Genomic DNA, 14,780 nt, shown 5'->3' on the forward strand with positions numbered 1-14,780 from the left:
AAAGTAACATGGTATGTAACACTGTAAGTTTCAGGTACATGGCTTCACACTGACAACTGTATATTGGGATATGGTTTATTCTTTGGTGAGAGCATATATTTCTTTCTCATCTATCCATCTACATGCTACCTTTTTTTATAATTATAGATATTTATTTATTTATGAGAGAGACTGATGGAAAGAGATAGTATAAGATAAGCCAAAGCACTACTGTGCTGTCACATATACTGTGTGAACCAGGTGTCGGGAGCCATAATGACACTGCACATCACGCCCCTAAGATGGCACCGGCCACGTGGTGGCTAAACCAGTAAAGTGGTAAACAACTTTGCGGAAGTTGGACGATCCAACTTCACAGACTGCGTGCTGTACACGTGAACTGTTTTATGATTGGTAGAAGGCTGCATGATCTATGAATGCTGTATGCTTGCTTAATGCCCATTGGCTGACTATGTAACAGTGAAAGGTACTTAAGGTGGCCATAAGAAGGAAATAAAGGGAATTAAGGAAGAAGACTCTGGTGTCCGTGTCATTGTTGCGGGCCGACAGCGACACCAGGAGTTTCACATCTGAAAGTCTTTTGCTGTCCTCACTTAGCCATCTCCCTGGCTGCTGTGCTTTTTTAACCCTCACAGTAGAAACAGTATTTGTCCAGATTTTAATTCTGCTTCTGAATAGATTAATCCAGTTGTAGATTTGTTCTTTCTGTTGGAGCAGGTGAATATAGGTTCTTTCTACATTCTCCTTCTGAAGCCCTCAACCCCTCAGCATTTAATTATTTTTTTACTGAGTCATAAGTGACACATAAGAGAAAGAACCAGAGCATCACTCTTGTACATGCAATGTCAGAAATTGGACATGGATTTACTTTCTTAAGAGTTGGGTAAACTCAATCGTAGACACATACTTTGCCTCTGTGAAACCCTTTGCTCTGTCCCTGGCATTTAACTTAAAAAGGAGCCGGGAACGGGTTTAAACAATACAAGGTTTATTAGGGTGAAACAGGTAAAAGGCAAAGTAAGCATTTACCATTAAGGGTTGAGAGTATGCTAGGTCTATAAAGTCTGAGTATAGTTATCAAAAGTCTAAAAGTTTACCAGCTAGCAGAGTCATATGTGTTCAGTTCCCAGGAGAAGTAGCCATTGCGGATACCTGGGGCTCCTCTGCCTAGATGCCTCTGATCAGGGGAAGAAGCAGCAGCCAAAAGAGTGACCTGCTCAAAGTCCTTTACTTTATACCTTCCCTTTTCTGTGTGTCCTGCCTCAGGCTGACATCATTTATATGCTAATAGTCCCAAACTCCTTTTGGGTTCACAACAAAGACAAAACAAGTAAGAGTTCCATGGAGGGCAGAGCAGTGTTCAGTCTTTCCCATTCCCTCTCTCTCACTCCTAAATAAATAAAATAAAAATTTTATGCTGGGAGATGCTGAGCAGTATTGTGTACTGTACATGCATAAAACCTTAGGCTAAGTCCCATTCTGCATTAAAAATTGTTTTACCATCTGCATCTTTGAAGTACATGATATAGTTTTATTAACTATAGTCACCACAGTGTACCTCACATCCCCATTACTTATTTTATAACTGGAAGTTTGTACCTTTTGATTATTTTAGTCCATTTTACACACTTATTGCTATTTGCCCTGCCCTTAGTCTGAATTTAGATGGCTTTGTTTGTTCTATCAGATTCTACATATTAGTGAAATTATCCAAGATGTCTTTCTCTGTCTTGTTTCACTTAGTTTGATGATCTCAAAGTCTATTCTTATGATTGCAAATGGCAATATTTGCTTTTTATGGCTAAATTATACTGTGTGTATGTACAATTTTTTTTCTTTTTTTTAATTTAATTTATTTATTTTCTCTTTATTGCTGTTATTGATGTCATCATTGTTGGATAGGACAGAGAGAAATGGAGAGAGGAGGGGAAGACAGGGGGAGAGAAAGATAGACTTGCAGACCTGCTTCACCTCCTGTGAAGCGACTTCCCTGCAGGTGGGGAGCCAGGAGCTCGGAACTGAGATCCTTATGCTGGTCCTTGCGCTTTGTGCCATGTGTGCTTTACCTGCTGCACTACTGCCAGACTCCCCAAACAATTTTTTAAAACAATTTTCTTTATTGTATTTGGTAGGATAGAGAAATTGACGGGGGAAGAGGACACCTGCAACATTGCTTTACTGCTTATGAAATATCCTCCCTGCAGGTGGAGACTGGGGGCTTGAACCCTGTCCTTAATACATGCTAACATATGTGTTCAACTGAGGGCACCATTGCCTGGCCCCCTTCAACATTTTCTTGATCCATTCATTGATGAACACTTAGGTTGCTGCAGTGTACATTCTTTAAATGTGAACATTTTTAAAATGTCCATTTTGTACATTAAAAATTTTTTTTCCTTTATTGGGGGATTAATGTTTTACATTTGACAGTGAATACAATAGTTGGTACATGAATAACATTTCTCAGTTTTCCACATAACAATACAACCCCCACTAGGTCCTCTCATCCTTTTCCAGGACCTGTACTTCTTCCTCCCCCACCCCCAAGTCTTTTACTTTGGTGCAGTACACCAACTCCAGTTCAGGTTCTACCTCTGTTTTCTCTTCTGATCTTGCTTTTCAACTTCTGCCTGTGAGTGAGATCATCCTATATTCATCCTTCTGTTTCTGATTTATTTCACTTAACATGATTTCTTCAAGCTCCATTCAAGATGGACTGAAAATGGCCACTCATCTGTTGTTGGACACCATGTTGCTTCCATGTTTTGGCTATTATAAATTGTGCTGTTATGAGCATAAATATACACAAATCTTTTTGGATGGGTGTGTTGGGTTCCTTAGGATATATCCCCAAGAGAGGAATTGCAGGATCAGGGGTAGGTCCATTTCTAGCCTTCTGAGAGTTTTCCAGACTGCTTTCCACAGGGGTTGGTTGACATACCCACCAGCAGTGCAGGAGAGTTCATTTGTCCCCACAACCTCTCTCGCATTTGTTGCTGCTACCTTTTCTGATATATAACATTCTCACAGGAGTGAAGTGGTATCTCATTGTTAATCTTTATTTGCATTTCTCTGACAAACAAAGACTTAGAACATGTGTTTCTTGGCCTTTTGGATCTCTTCTATAGTGAATATTTTGTCCATTTCCTCTCCCCATTTTTGGATGGGGTCATTTGTTCTCTTGTTGATTTTGGCAAGCTCTTTATATAATTTGGTTATTAAATTCTTGTCTGATGTATGGCATGTAAAGATCTTCTCCCATTCTGTGAGGGATCTCTTTGTTTGGGTATTGGTTTCATTTTTGCTGTGCAGAAGCTTTTTTTTTTTTTCTTTTTGTCTCCAGGGTTATTGCTGGGTCTCAGTGCCTGCACCATGAATCCACTGCTCCTGGAGGCCATTTCCCCCCCTTTTGTTGCCCTTGTTGTTATAGCCTTGTTGTGATTATTATTGTTAATGTCATTCCTTGTTGGGTAGGACAGAGAGAAATGGAGAAAGGAGGGAATGACAGAGAGGGGGAGAGAAAGACAGACAACTACAGACCTGCTTCACTGCCTGTGAAGTGACTCCCCTGCAGGTGGGGAGCCAGGGGCTCGAACTGGGATCCTTCCGCTGGTTCTTGCGCTTTGCGCCATGTGCTCTTAACCTACTGTGCAACTGCCCGACCCCCGTGCAGATTTTTAATTAGATGTAGTCCCATAGGTTTATACTTACCTTAGTCTCCCTTGTAATTGGATTTGTTTCATTGAAGAAGTCCTTAAAATTTATGTGGGAAAGAGTTCTGTCAATATTTTTCTCTGGGTATCTCATAGTTTCTGGTCTAACATCCAGGTCCTTGATCCACTTGGAATTTACTTTAGTGTTTGGTGAAATATAGTGGTTTAAGTTTCATTCTACTTTTTAAATTTTATTTATTTTAAAGTTTATCGTGTCAGATATGAGAGTAGCTGTTCCTGCCCTTTTTTTGTGGGTCATTGGTTTGTATGATACTTTTCCATCCTTTCACCTTTAATCTGTTTTTATCTTGTTAATTTAGGTGGGTTTCCTGCAGACAACATATTGTAGGGTTGTGTTTTCTGATCCATCTTCCTACTCTGTGCCTTTTAATAGGTGAATTCAGGCCACTGACATTTATTGATAACAGAGATTTAAGATTTTTTAATGCCATTATTGTAGGTTTTTAGAGTGTTCTGATATATGGCATGTTTATGGTGGTCTGGCTGTTGATAGAATTCCTTTCAGAACTTCTTTCAGGGCCTGCTTGGTGATAGTTGATTCTTTTAATTGTTGCTTGTCTGAGAAGGTTTTGATGCCCCCATCTAGTCTGAATGACAGTCTAGCAGGATACAGTATTAGTCTTGGTTGAAAGCCTTTTTCATTGAGCATCTGCCTGGATCTTTTGTTAGTATGACCTTAGAAGGTGAAGTTAGTTGGTTATGTGCCGGGATAGCCTGAGGGTACTTCTTCCCGAGCTAGTGCTCTCTGGCTTGGAGAGAACTCAACTGGAGCCGATCTAGACTGCTGCGTGGGAGAGGGATCAGGAACTTGTGCCGCACTAACTTCCGCAGGAGATACACTCTGGAACTCTCGGAGCCGGAAAGCAATTTCCAGGTGTCTTTAATCAGAAGAGCAACTGTTTTTATACTCTCCAAGTAGGGTGGAAACAGGATGTGATATAGAGAGGGTGGAGAGAAAAGTGACTGGTGAAAATCAGAGTGTGACAAGGAGGGGGCGGAACAGGCGAGAATCCTATCACTGAACCACCAATGCCCTGGAGTGCTTTATGTAAAAGTGATTTATGTAAATAGACCAAAGCTTTGGATCAGTAAATCCCTATATAGGCATATGGTTAAGCAGAAGCCAGGGGGAGGTGGCATACTACCCAACAGTTATGAATCATTCCAGGACTTCCCAGGGCAGATCTAGCCAGTGTGTCCCGGAGCCCCACCTCCCCAGAGCCCCACCTCACTAGGGAAAAAGAGAGACAGTCTGGGAGTATGGATGGATCTGTCAATGCCCACTTTCAGCGGGGAAGCAATTACAGAAGCCAGACCTTCCACCTTCTGCACCCCGTAGTGACCATGGGTCCATACTCTCAGAGAGATAAAGAATAGGAAAGCTATCAGGGGAAGGGATGGGATACAGAGTTCTGGTGGTGGGAATTATGTGGAGTTGTACCCCTCTTATCCTATGGTTTGTCAGTGTTTCCTTTCTATAAATAAAAATTAAGGGGAAAAAAAGAATCATTCCTGAATTTACTTTGATGGGCACCACTAAGTTTTACCTTTACATTTCTTTGATGCAAATCTGTTACTGAGCAATCTTTTCTCTAAACTATAATATTTTGGAGTCTTTTATAAAGATTAATAAAAGAGAGGAGGAACCAGAGCATCAATTCTGATACAGCAAATCAGGGATTGAACCACTGTGCCACTTTCTGGACTGCTTTAGAAGTTTTTTTTTTTTTTTTTAACAACTTACTTAATTATGAGAAAGACAAAGGGTAAAGGAACCAGAACATTTATCTGGCACATGTGTTGCCAGGAATTAAACTCAGGATCTCATGCATGAGGGCTTATTAATTCTTTCCATTGTACCATCTCCCAGGTACAAAGACACCTTTTTGTACCTGTCTTTGTGAATCATCATATTTTATTTTTTCTTTTTCTTTTTTTTAAAATTTATTTCTTTATTGGGGAATTAATGTTTTACATTCAACAGTAAATACAATAGTTTGTAAGTGCATAACGTTCCCCAGTTTCCCATTTAACAATACAACCCCCACTATGTCATTTATCATCCTTCATGGACCTGTATTCTTCCCACCCACCCACCTCAGAGTCTTTTACTTTGGTGCAATACGCCAATTCCATTTCAGGTTCTACTTGTGTTTTCTTTTCTGGTCTTGTTTTTCAACTTCTGCCTGAGAGTGAGATCATCCCATATTCATCCTTCTGTTTCTGACTTATTTCACTCAACATGATTTTTTCAAGGTCCATCAAGATCGGCTGAAAATGGTGAAGTCACCATTTTTACAGCTGAGTAGTATTCCATTGTGTATATATACCACAACTTGCTCAGCCACTCATCTGTTGTTGGACACCTGGGTTGTTTCCAGGTTTTGGCTATTACAAATTGTGCTGCCAAAAACATATGTGTACACAGATCTTTTTGGATGGATGTGTTGGATTCGTTAGGATATATCCCCAGGAGAGGAATTGCAGGATCATAGGGTAGGTCCATTTCTAGCCTTCTGAGAGTTCTCCAGACTGTTCTACACAGAGGTTGGACCAATTTGCATTCCCACCAACAGTGTAGGAGGGTTCCTTTGACCCCACACCCTCTCCAGCATTTGCTGCTGTTACCTTTTCTGATGTATGACATTCTCACAGGAGTGAAGTGGTATCTCATTGTTGTCTTGATTTGCATTTCTCTGACAATCAGAGACTTGGAGCATTTTTTCATGTGTTTCTTGGCCTTTTGGATCTCTTCTGTGGTGAATATTGTGTCCAAGTCCTCCCCCCATTTTTGGATGGGGTTATTTGTTGTCTTGTTGTTGAGTCTGGCAAGCTCTTTATATATGTTGCTTATTAAACTCTTATCTGATGTATGGCATGTAAAGATCTTCTCCCATTCTGTGAGGGATCTCTTGGTTTGGGTAGTGGTTTCTTTTGCTGTGAAGAAGCTTTTTAATTTGATGTAGTCCCATAGGTTTATACTTGCCTTAGTCTTCTTTGTAATTGGATTCGTTTCATTGAAAATGTCTTCAAAATTTATGTGGAAAAGAGTTCTGCCAATATTTTCTTCTAAGTATCTGATAGTTTGTGGTCTAACATCCAAGTCCTTGATTCACTTGGAATTTACTTTTGTATTTGGTGAAATACAGTGATTCAGTTTCATTCTTCTGCATGTTTCAACCCATTGTTTCCAACACCATTTGTTGAAGAGACTCGCTTTCCCCATTTAATAGTCTGGGCCCCTTTGTCAAAGATTAGATGTCCATAGGTGTGGGGCATCATTTCTGGGCTCTCAATTCTATTCCACTGGTCAGTGTGTCTATTCATGTTCCAGTACCAAGCAGTTTTGATGACAGCAGCCCTAAATATAGTTTGAGATCTGGGAGTGTGATGCCTCTGGTTCTGTTCTTTTTTCTCAAGATTATTTTGGCAATTCTAGGTCTTTTCTGGTTCCAGATAAACATTTGTAGCATTTTTTCTATTCTCCTAAAAAATGTGCTTGGGATCTTGATGGGGATAGCATTAAATTTGTAGATGGCTCTGGGTAATATATTCATTTTGATGATGTTAATTCTTCCAACCCATGAACATGGAATATCTTTCCACTTCTTTGTGTCTTTTTCAATTTCTTTGAGTAGTGACTCATAATTTTCAGTATACAAGTCTTTCACTTCCTTGGTTATTTTTTTAAATTCTGGGAGTAGAAGATAGTTTATTTTCCTCTACATGGTACCTCTCTATATTTTTTAATTATTATAGGTAAAAGCCCAAATATGTTTTTTAATACTCTTAGCATCTTTCCTATTGTACTTTCATTTTCATCAGGTAGCTACTATCATTTAAGAGTTGTCATTTTTGGGGTCAAGAATGTTTTACAGATACCTGTCATGGGGAATGAGGACTGGTACCCACTTATCAATAATTGTACTGTAAACCATTAACCAGGGGCCAGGCAGTGGCACATACAGTTGAGCACAGAGTTTATTAGAGTACACGGACCCTGGTTCAAGCCCCTGGTCCCTACCTCAGGGGGGAAGCTTCATGAGTGGTGAAGTAGTGCTACAGGTCTCTCTCTCTTTATCATTCCCTTTCCTCTCAACTTTTCTGTATTTTTTTTTCTTCTACCTCCAGGGTTATTGCTGGGGCTCGGTGCCCGCACGATGAATCCACCGCTCCTGCAGAACACTTTTTCCCCTATTACCCTGGTTGTTTTACCTTTGTTGTGGTTATTATTATCGTTGCTATTGATATTGTTGTTGTTGGATAGGACAGAGAGAAATGGAGAGGAGGGGAAGAGGGGGAGAGAAAGATAGACACCTGCAGACCTGCTTCACCACCTGTAAAGCGACTCCCTTGCAGGTGGGGTGCCGGGGGCTCGAACCGGGATCCTTGTGCCGGTCCTTGCGCTTTGCACCACGTGTGCTTAACCCGCTGCACTACCGCCCGACCCCCAACTTTTCTGTATTCTAAATAAATAAAATATATATTTAAAGGGTTAGAAAATGAGTAAACCATTAAGTGCCTTTTCTAATAAAAGCTAAGAAAAAAAATCCTTTTTAGCATAAGGAAACTATTATAATGAGATAGATATGGGGAGATTTGTTTTTTGAGTTTGTTTTTACACAACGTGAAGGTTTCTTAAGTAATAGAATACATACAACTTGAAATTATTTTACATAAATTCTTGATTCCTTATTTTCTATAGGCATGGTGAAAGGGTCAGTCTCAGCTCCAAGTGTGCAGAAATTGACCGAGAAATGATAAGTTCTCTTGGGGTTTCCAAGTCTGTGTTAAATAATGTCATTTTCTGTCACCAAGAAGAGTCTAACTGGCCTTTAAGTGAAGGAAAGGCTTTGAAGCAAAAATTTGATGAAATTTTTTCAGCAACAAGGTTTGTAATCTTCAATTAGACTTTGTAGTCTATGAAATCATTGAGTCATAATTGCAGTTTGGATACTTCCTTCTTTAAATAGGAAATATCTGCCCTTTTTTAAAGTTAAGAATTATTACCTTTTATCAGTGGCAGTCACTGGGTGTTCTTCCTTTCTGTGATGAATATATTGATGTGATTAATAGTATATAAGTGTAATTTTAAAAAAATTACCATGATTACATCTTAAGTGTTTTCTTTTGATTGTTAGAAAAGTCATGACATATGTAATATATTTTCCTATACAAAAATATGTCATGATTTTTCTAACACCCAATAAGTTACTAAAAGCTTTTTGTAATTTTAATCTGCACAATATAGCATTGTATGATTATAGTATAATTTACTTAGAAATTTGATTGTTATTCAATATCTTCAAAGGTACATTAAAGCCTTGGAAACACTTCGGCAGGTACGTCAGACACAAGGTCAGAAAGTAAAAGAATGTCAAACAGAACTGAAATATCTAAAGCAAAACAAGGAGAAAGCTTGTGAGATTCGTGATCAGATTACTAGTAAGGAAGCTCAGTTAACATCTTCAAAGGAAATTGTCAAGTCCTATGAGAATGAACTTGATCCATTGAAGGTAATTTATTTATTTATTTTTTAAAATTTTTTAACCAGAGCACTGGTCAGCTCTGGCTTATGGTGATGTGGGGATTATACCTGGGACCTAGGAACCTCAGTTTTTTGTTTTGTTTTGTTTTGTTTGCTGTGTGCTTGACCCTGGCACATCATTTCTTTTTATACAATTTCAGATGTAAAATTCACAAGTTAGTTTTATTTATATAAAGTGTTTTGTTTATTTTCAGAACCGTCTAAAAGAAATAGAGCAAAATCTCACTAAAATAATGAGACTAGACAATGAAATTAAAGCTTTGGATAGCCGAAAGAAGCAAATGGAGAAAGATAATAGTGAATTGGAACAGAAAATGGAAAAGGTTTGTGCTGACAGAATATTGTCCTTCAAAATTTCACCTCATTTGAGCTCACTTTCTTATTTATTTTTGAGGGGAAAACAAATGTTTGTGTTATTTCTGTGTCTCTGTTAAAAGGAAAGTGTGGGGAATCAACTCAGCCTGTTAGAGCATTACATTGCGTGCCTGAGACCATAGGCACTGCCTTATGTCAGAACTGAGCAGTGCTTTCCTCTCCTCATTTTCCTCTCATAAGCAAATTGTAGAATAGTTTTAATGAAAGATTTCAGATAATCTTTGATTCCCCCCCCCTTTTTTTTTTAAATTCAATGCCAAGGAGTGAACCAAAAGCCTTATACATGTGCAACACCACTAAGAAACTTCCCTGGGATGGCCAGGTGGTGGTGTACCTGATTAGGCACACATTACCATATGCAGGGATCCAGATTCATGCCCCCAGTCTCCACCTGTACAGTGGGAAGCTTCTCTCTTGATGAAACAGTGCTGCAGGTGTCTTTCTCTTTTCCTCTCTTACTCCCTCTTCCTTTTTATTTTCTCTTTATCAAATAAGAGAAAAGAAAAGATGGGGGGGGGGAGAGAAGGCTGCCAAATTGGTAGATTTGTTCTGCAGGCTCAGTAGCCCCAGCAGTGACCCTGGTGGCCATAAAAATAAAGTAATAATAAACCTCCCTTTTCCAGTTTTTTTTTAAATTCTGTATTCTTAGGGGAGAGACACCAAAGCACTCCTTCATTATCTATGGATACACCTCCCCCCAGTTGTCAGTGGTGCCTCCCGTCTGATGCGAGGAATCAAACCCAGAGCCCCATGCGTAGTAAGGCATGTGCTTGCTCTACTTGCTGAGCTATCTCCTGACTCCTCTGTTTATATTTTGTACTTGAGACTGATACCTTCTTTCTTATTCATCCACCTTCTGCATCCCACAATGACCTTGGGTCCATACTCCCAGAGGGTTAAAGAAGAGAAAAGTTATCAAGGGAGGGGAAGGGATATGGAGTTCTGGTGGTGGGAACTGTGTAGCGTTGTACCCCTCTTATCCTATGGTTTTGTCAGTGTTTCCTTTTTATAAATAAATTTTAAAAATTCCTTAAAAATGTTTAATTTTTTTCTTTTACACAGGTCTTTCAAGGGACTGACGAGCAACTAAATGATTTATATCACAATCATCAAAGAACAGTAAGGGAAAAAGAAAGAAAACTGGTAGACTGTCAACGAGAGCTAGAAAAGTTAAGTAAAGAATCTAGACTTCTCAATCAAGAAAAATCAGAATTACTTGTTGAGCAAGGTAAACCAAAGAACTTTTCCCCTTTTTGCCAATGATTTAACATTGTTTTTCAAAGTTTAAGATTTCAGGGGTAGAATTTCACACCCACATATAGTGTATGTAAATTAATAGATTCACCACCAAAGTCTCATGTCTCCCACCCCATCTATAATAACCACCACACTCTCTTAAAGTCTGAAAGATACTTCAGTTATTTATTTTTGCAATTTGTTTTAGTTATCTATATTTCACATATGAGTAAAACCACTTGGTAGTTAGAATAAGTATTTACTTGATCTTTTTTCCTACTATAGCATCCATTTTGTGCATGAATGATGCATCTCTAGAGAATTATTATGAGTGAAAAATATTAAGTCTTAAAAGATCAGATACAGGGAGTCAGGCGGTAGCACAGAGGGTTAAGCACACGTGGCGCAAAGCGCAAGGACCAGCATAAGGATCCCCCTGGTTCAAGCCCCTGGTTCCCCACCTGCAACAGGGGTCACTTCACAGGTGATGAAGCAGGTCTGCAGGTGTCTATCTTTCTCTCCCCCTCTCTGTCTTCCCCTCCTCTCTCCATTTCTCTCTGTTCTAACCAACAACGACAACATCAATAACAACAAAAATAATAACTACAACAATAAATAAAACAAGGGCAACAAAAAAGAGAAATTAAAAAAAGATCAGATACAATTTGTTTTTCTTTATTTTAAAATATTTTAATTTTTGAAATACCAGAAATACCACATTAGCCTTTGTTCAGTCCTTCTTTCTGTGTGGTAACCCTGGTTAGCCACTGGCTTGTCGTCCATTCCTAAAACTTTGGTATTTCTAAAATTATACAGTAAGATCACTTAATCCTTTGTTCAGCTTCATTCAATAGAAACTTGTTGTATAATTTTATTTTTAATGTGGCACTAGGGAATGAAGCTAGGGCTTGGCTCATTCACTACATCACTGAGCAGCTTCTCAGGCTTTTTTTTTTTTTTTTTTAAGTGTGAGAAATTGCGACCCCATGTGTCAACAACCACTAAGCACCCAATAAAATAATTTCAGTTTTTTGTGTTTTGGGGGGAAGATAGCACAATGGTTATGCAAATAGACTATATATCTGAGACTCTAAGGTCCCAGGTTTAATTCCCCTCACCACCAGAAGTCAGAGCTAAGCAAAATTCTGGTTTAAGATAGTAAAAAAAATTTTCTTTAAAGGTCGTCTACAGCTGCAAGCAGATCGCCACCTAGAACATATTCGAGCTAGAGACTCATTGATTCAGTCTTTAGCAACACAGCTAGAGTTGGACGGCTTTGAACGTGGACCATTCAATGAAAGGCAGATTAAAAATTTTCATAAACTTGTAAGAGAGAGGCAAGAAAAGGAAGCAGAAACTGCCAGCCATATGTTGGTAAATATTGTTACTTTCTTTTGTTTTTGTCAGATTCTCTAGATGAATAGATGGGGCTTTTTATTTGATTTATATTTGGCAGTGAACTCTTATAGTTTTGTTTCTGTGTGAAGATAGAATCTACTATGAGGTAGAAAAACCTTATAGAGGCAGGTATCTTTAAGTTTATGTTGATAAAATTGTAAAGAATATACAGGCCTGCATTTTTATTTGATGAGCTAACTATAAAGAAAATTTTGTTCAAACTTAGTGACTATCATGATGGTCATTACATTTTAAAAAATACTTTTCTCAGTATTGCATGTATTACAGTTTTTTTAAAAATTTATTTCTTTATTGGGGAATTAATGTTTTACATTCAACAGTAAATACAATAGTTTGTACATGCATAACATTCCCCAGTTTCCCATTTAACAATACAACCCCCACTATGTCATTTATCATCCTTCATGGACCTGTATTCTCCCCACGTTTTGCAGTTTTTCAATGAAGAAATTTTTCTTAATTATCCAGTGTAAAAGTTGTTGATGCTTTTTCTATATGTGTATATTTAGAGTGATTTTACAGAAAAAGAAACTCTGAAGCAAAAACAGATAGATGAAATAAGAGATAAGAAAATCGGACTGGGAAGAATAATTGAGCTAAAATCAGAAATCTTAAGTAAGAAGCAGAATGAGCTGAAAAATGTGAAGTATGAATTACAGCAATTGGAAGGATCTTCAGACAGGATTCATGAACTGGACCAGGAACTCACAAAAGCTGTAAGATATAATTTGAGTAATGTAGTAATTTTCACATTTGGAATCTTATACCCGGAAGTGTTTTACTAGTGTTAAAAAATAACATTTAACAAAAAGATCTACCCCATCTATCTAATGAAATATGAATTCATCTGAGGTTAGGAAGGAAATTTTGTCACCTGGTTTTATAATTAAAAAATTAGAATCACATGTACATTTTGGAGTATCTGTTACTTGTTTTTGCAGAATTGGGACTTTACGCATGTGTGGTTCCACCACTCTGGGTCACTTTTCCATTCATACACAGGGGAGGGGGAGACCACAGCTCTAAAGCTTGCTCCATTATCATAGTACTTCTTCCCATATGTTTCTAGAGCTCAGAGCTAGGTCACATGCAGGCATCAGGCCGGTAAGCTATCTTTCCAGCCCTAAGTTTGTATGTTTTTTAAAAAAATACTTAATGCTTAGACCTCACGTCAAACTTTCTAAGTGAAAAATCTGTAAGAGTGAGGCATGGAAAAACTGTTCACAATGAGATGATTTTAGGATTACCTTGAATAAGAACCACTTTCCTAAACAAAAGGCATTTTCCCTTCTGGGAAATCTTAGGATTTTGTATGATTACTGTCATGCTGTTCTTTTTTTCTGCAATAAAAATTTTCTTAGCCCATCTGATTTTCATGAATTTCCAAATTTCAACCATGTTTTTTTACATGCCCCCCTTCCTTCACATCACACCATTAAATAAGCATCCTCAAGCTTGGGAAATCCTTTCTCAGTCCTATCTTCATAGTTTAAATAAATGTTTATTTTTGATCCCTTACTGACCATCTAGGATTAATTTTTGTCGCTTCAGTACTTCATCATAATATTGCCTAGCTGGGATAGGGAGGGATTGTTGAGGGACCCACCAGTTAAAGAAAAAAAAAAGGAAAAGAAATTATTTTCATGAGAGACTAGAACACTGCTCAGCTGTCATGTATGGTGGTGGTAGAGATTTAATTTATGACTTTTAGTGCCTCGGGCATGAAAGTCTGGTCTCTCTGGTCCTATTTTCATAATTTCTACATAAAATGTAATATTTGGATACTTAACAGTTGATCTAAAGATTCACTAACCTGTATACTTAAGATGTATTGTTCTTAATTTTGTACCGATTTTCATTTATCCCTTAGGGTTGACTCTTCCAAATCTACTTATTCAATATCATTATACCATTAAAATTTAACTCTTTACTATTAAGGTAACTTTGTAATATTTTCCTTAGAAGTTTTAGGTCTTTTTTTTTCTCTTGGTAGATAAAAGCAGTGATATTTTGATTATTTTAAGAAATAGAATAATTGCTAGTAAATTTTGATATTTTAACTCAAAATGTATAAACCTGTGCACTTGTTTGCGTAATTGATAAGGAGCGTGAGCTAAGCAAGGCTGAGAAAAACAGCAATGTAGAAACACTAAGAACAGAAGTTATGAGCCTTCAGAATGAAAAAGCAGACCTTGACAGGACCCTGCGTAAACTGGACCAGGAGATGGAGCAGCTCAACCATCATACAACAACTCGTACCCAGATGGAGATGCTGACCAAAGACAAAGTATGCCTCTGTTTTGTTCTCATTATACTTTTTTTTTTTAAAAAAAATTATTTATTAATGAGGAAGATAGGAGGAGAGAGAGAAAGAACCAGACATCACTCTGGTGGATGTGCTGCCAGGGATTGAACTCAGAACCTCATGCTTGAGAGTCCAGTGCTTTGTCCACTGCGCCACCTCCCAG

General features: G+C 38.1%; 1 protein-coding gene across 1 annotated transcript in view; it reads left to right on the plus strand.

The window, feature by feature from the left end:
* RAD50 (RAD50 double strand break repair protein) overlaps nucleotides 1–14,780 on the plus strand; it is an 80,511-nt gene that overhangs the window by 17,046 nt on the left and 48,685 nt on the right. The window contains exons 4-10 of the mRNA XM_007519924.3: nucleotides 8,440–8,625; nucleotides 9,046–9,250; nucleotides 9,477–9,605; nucleotides 10,720–10,885; nucleotides 12,074–12,267; nucleotides 12,822–13,028; nucleotides 14,417–14,599. Coding sequence (XP_007519986.1) covers nucleotides 8,440–8,625; nucleotides 9,046–9,250; nucleotides 9,477–9,605; nucleotides 10,720–10,885; nucleotides 12,074–12,267; nucleotides 12,822–13,028; nucleotides 14,417–14,599 — 1,270 coding nt within the window. The remainder of the gene's footprint in view (nucleotides 1–8,439; nucleotides 8,626–9,045; nucleotides 9,251–9,476; nucleotides 9,606–10,719; nucleotides 10,886–12,073; nucleotides 12,268–12,821; nucleotides 13,029–14,416; nucleotides 14,600–14,780) is intronic.

This window comes from Erinaceus europaeus, chromosome 2 (genome assembly GCF_950295315.1).
Source record: "Erinaceus europaeus chromosome 2, mEriEur2.1, whole genome shotgun sequence".
Classification (NCBI taxonomy): Eukaryota; Metazoa; Chordata; class Mammalia; order Eulipotyphla; family Erinaceidae; genus Erinaceus; species Erinaceus europaeus.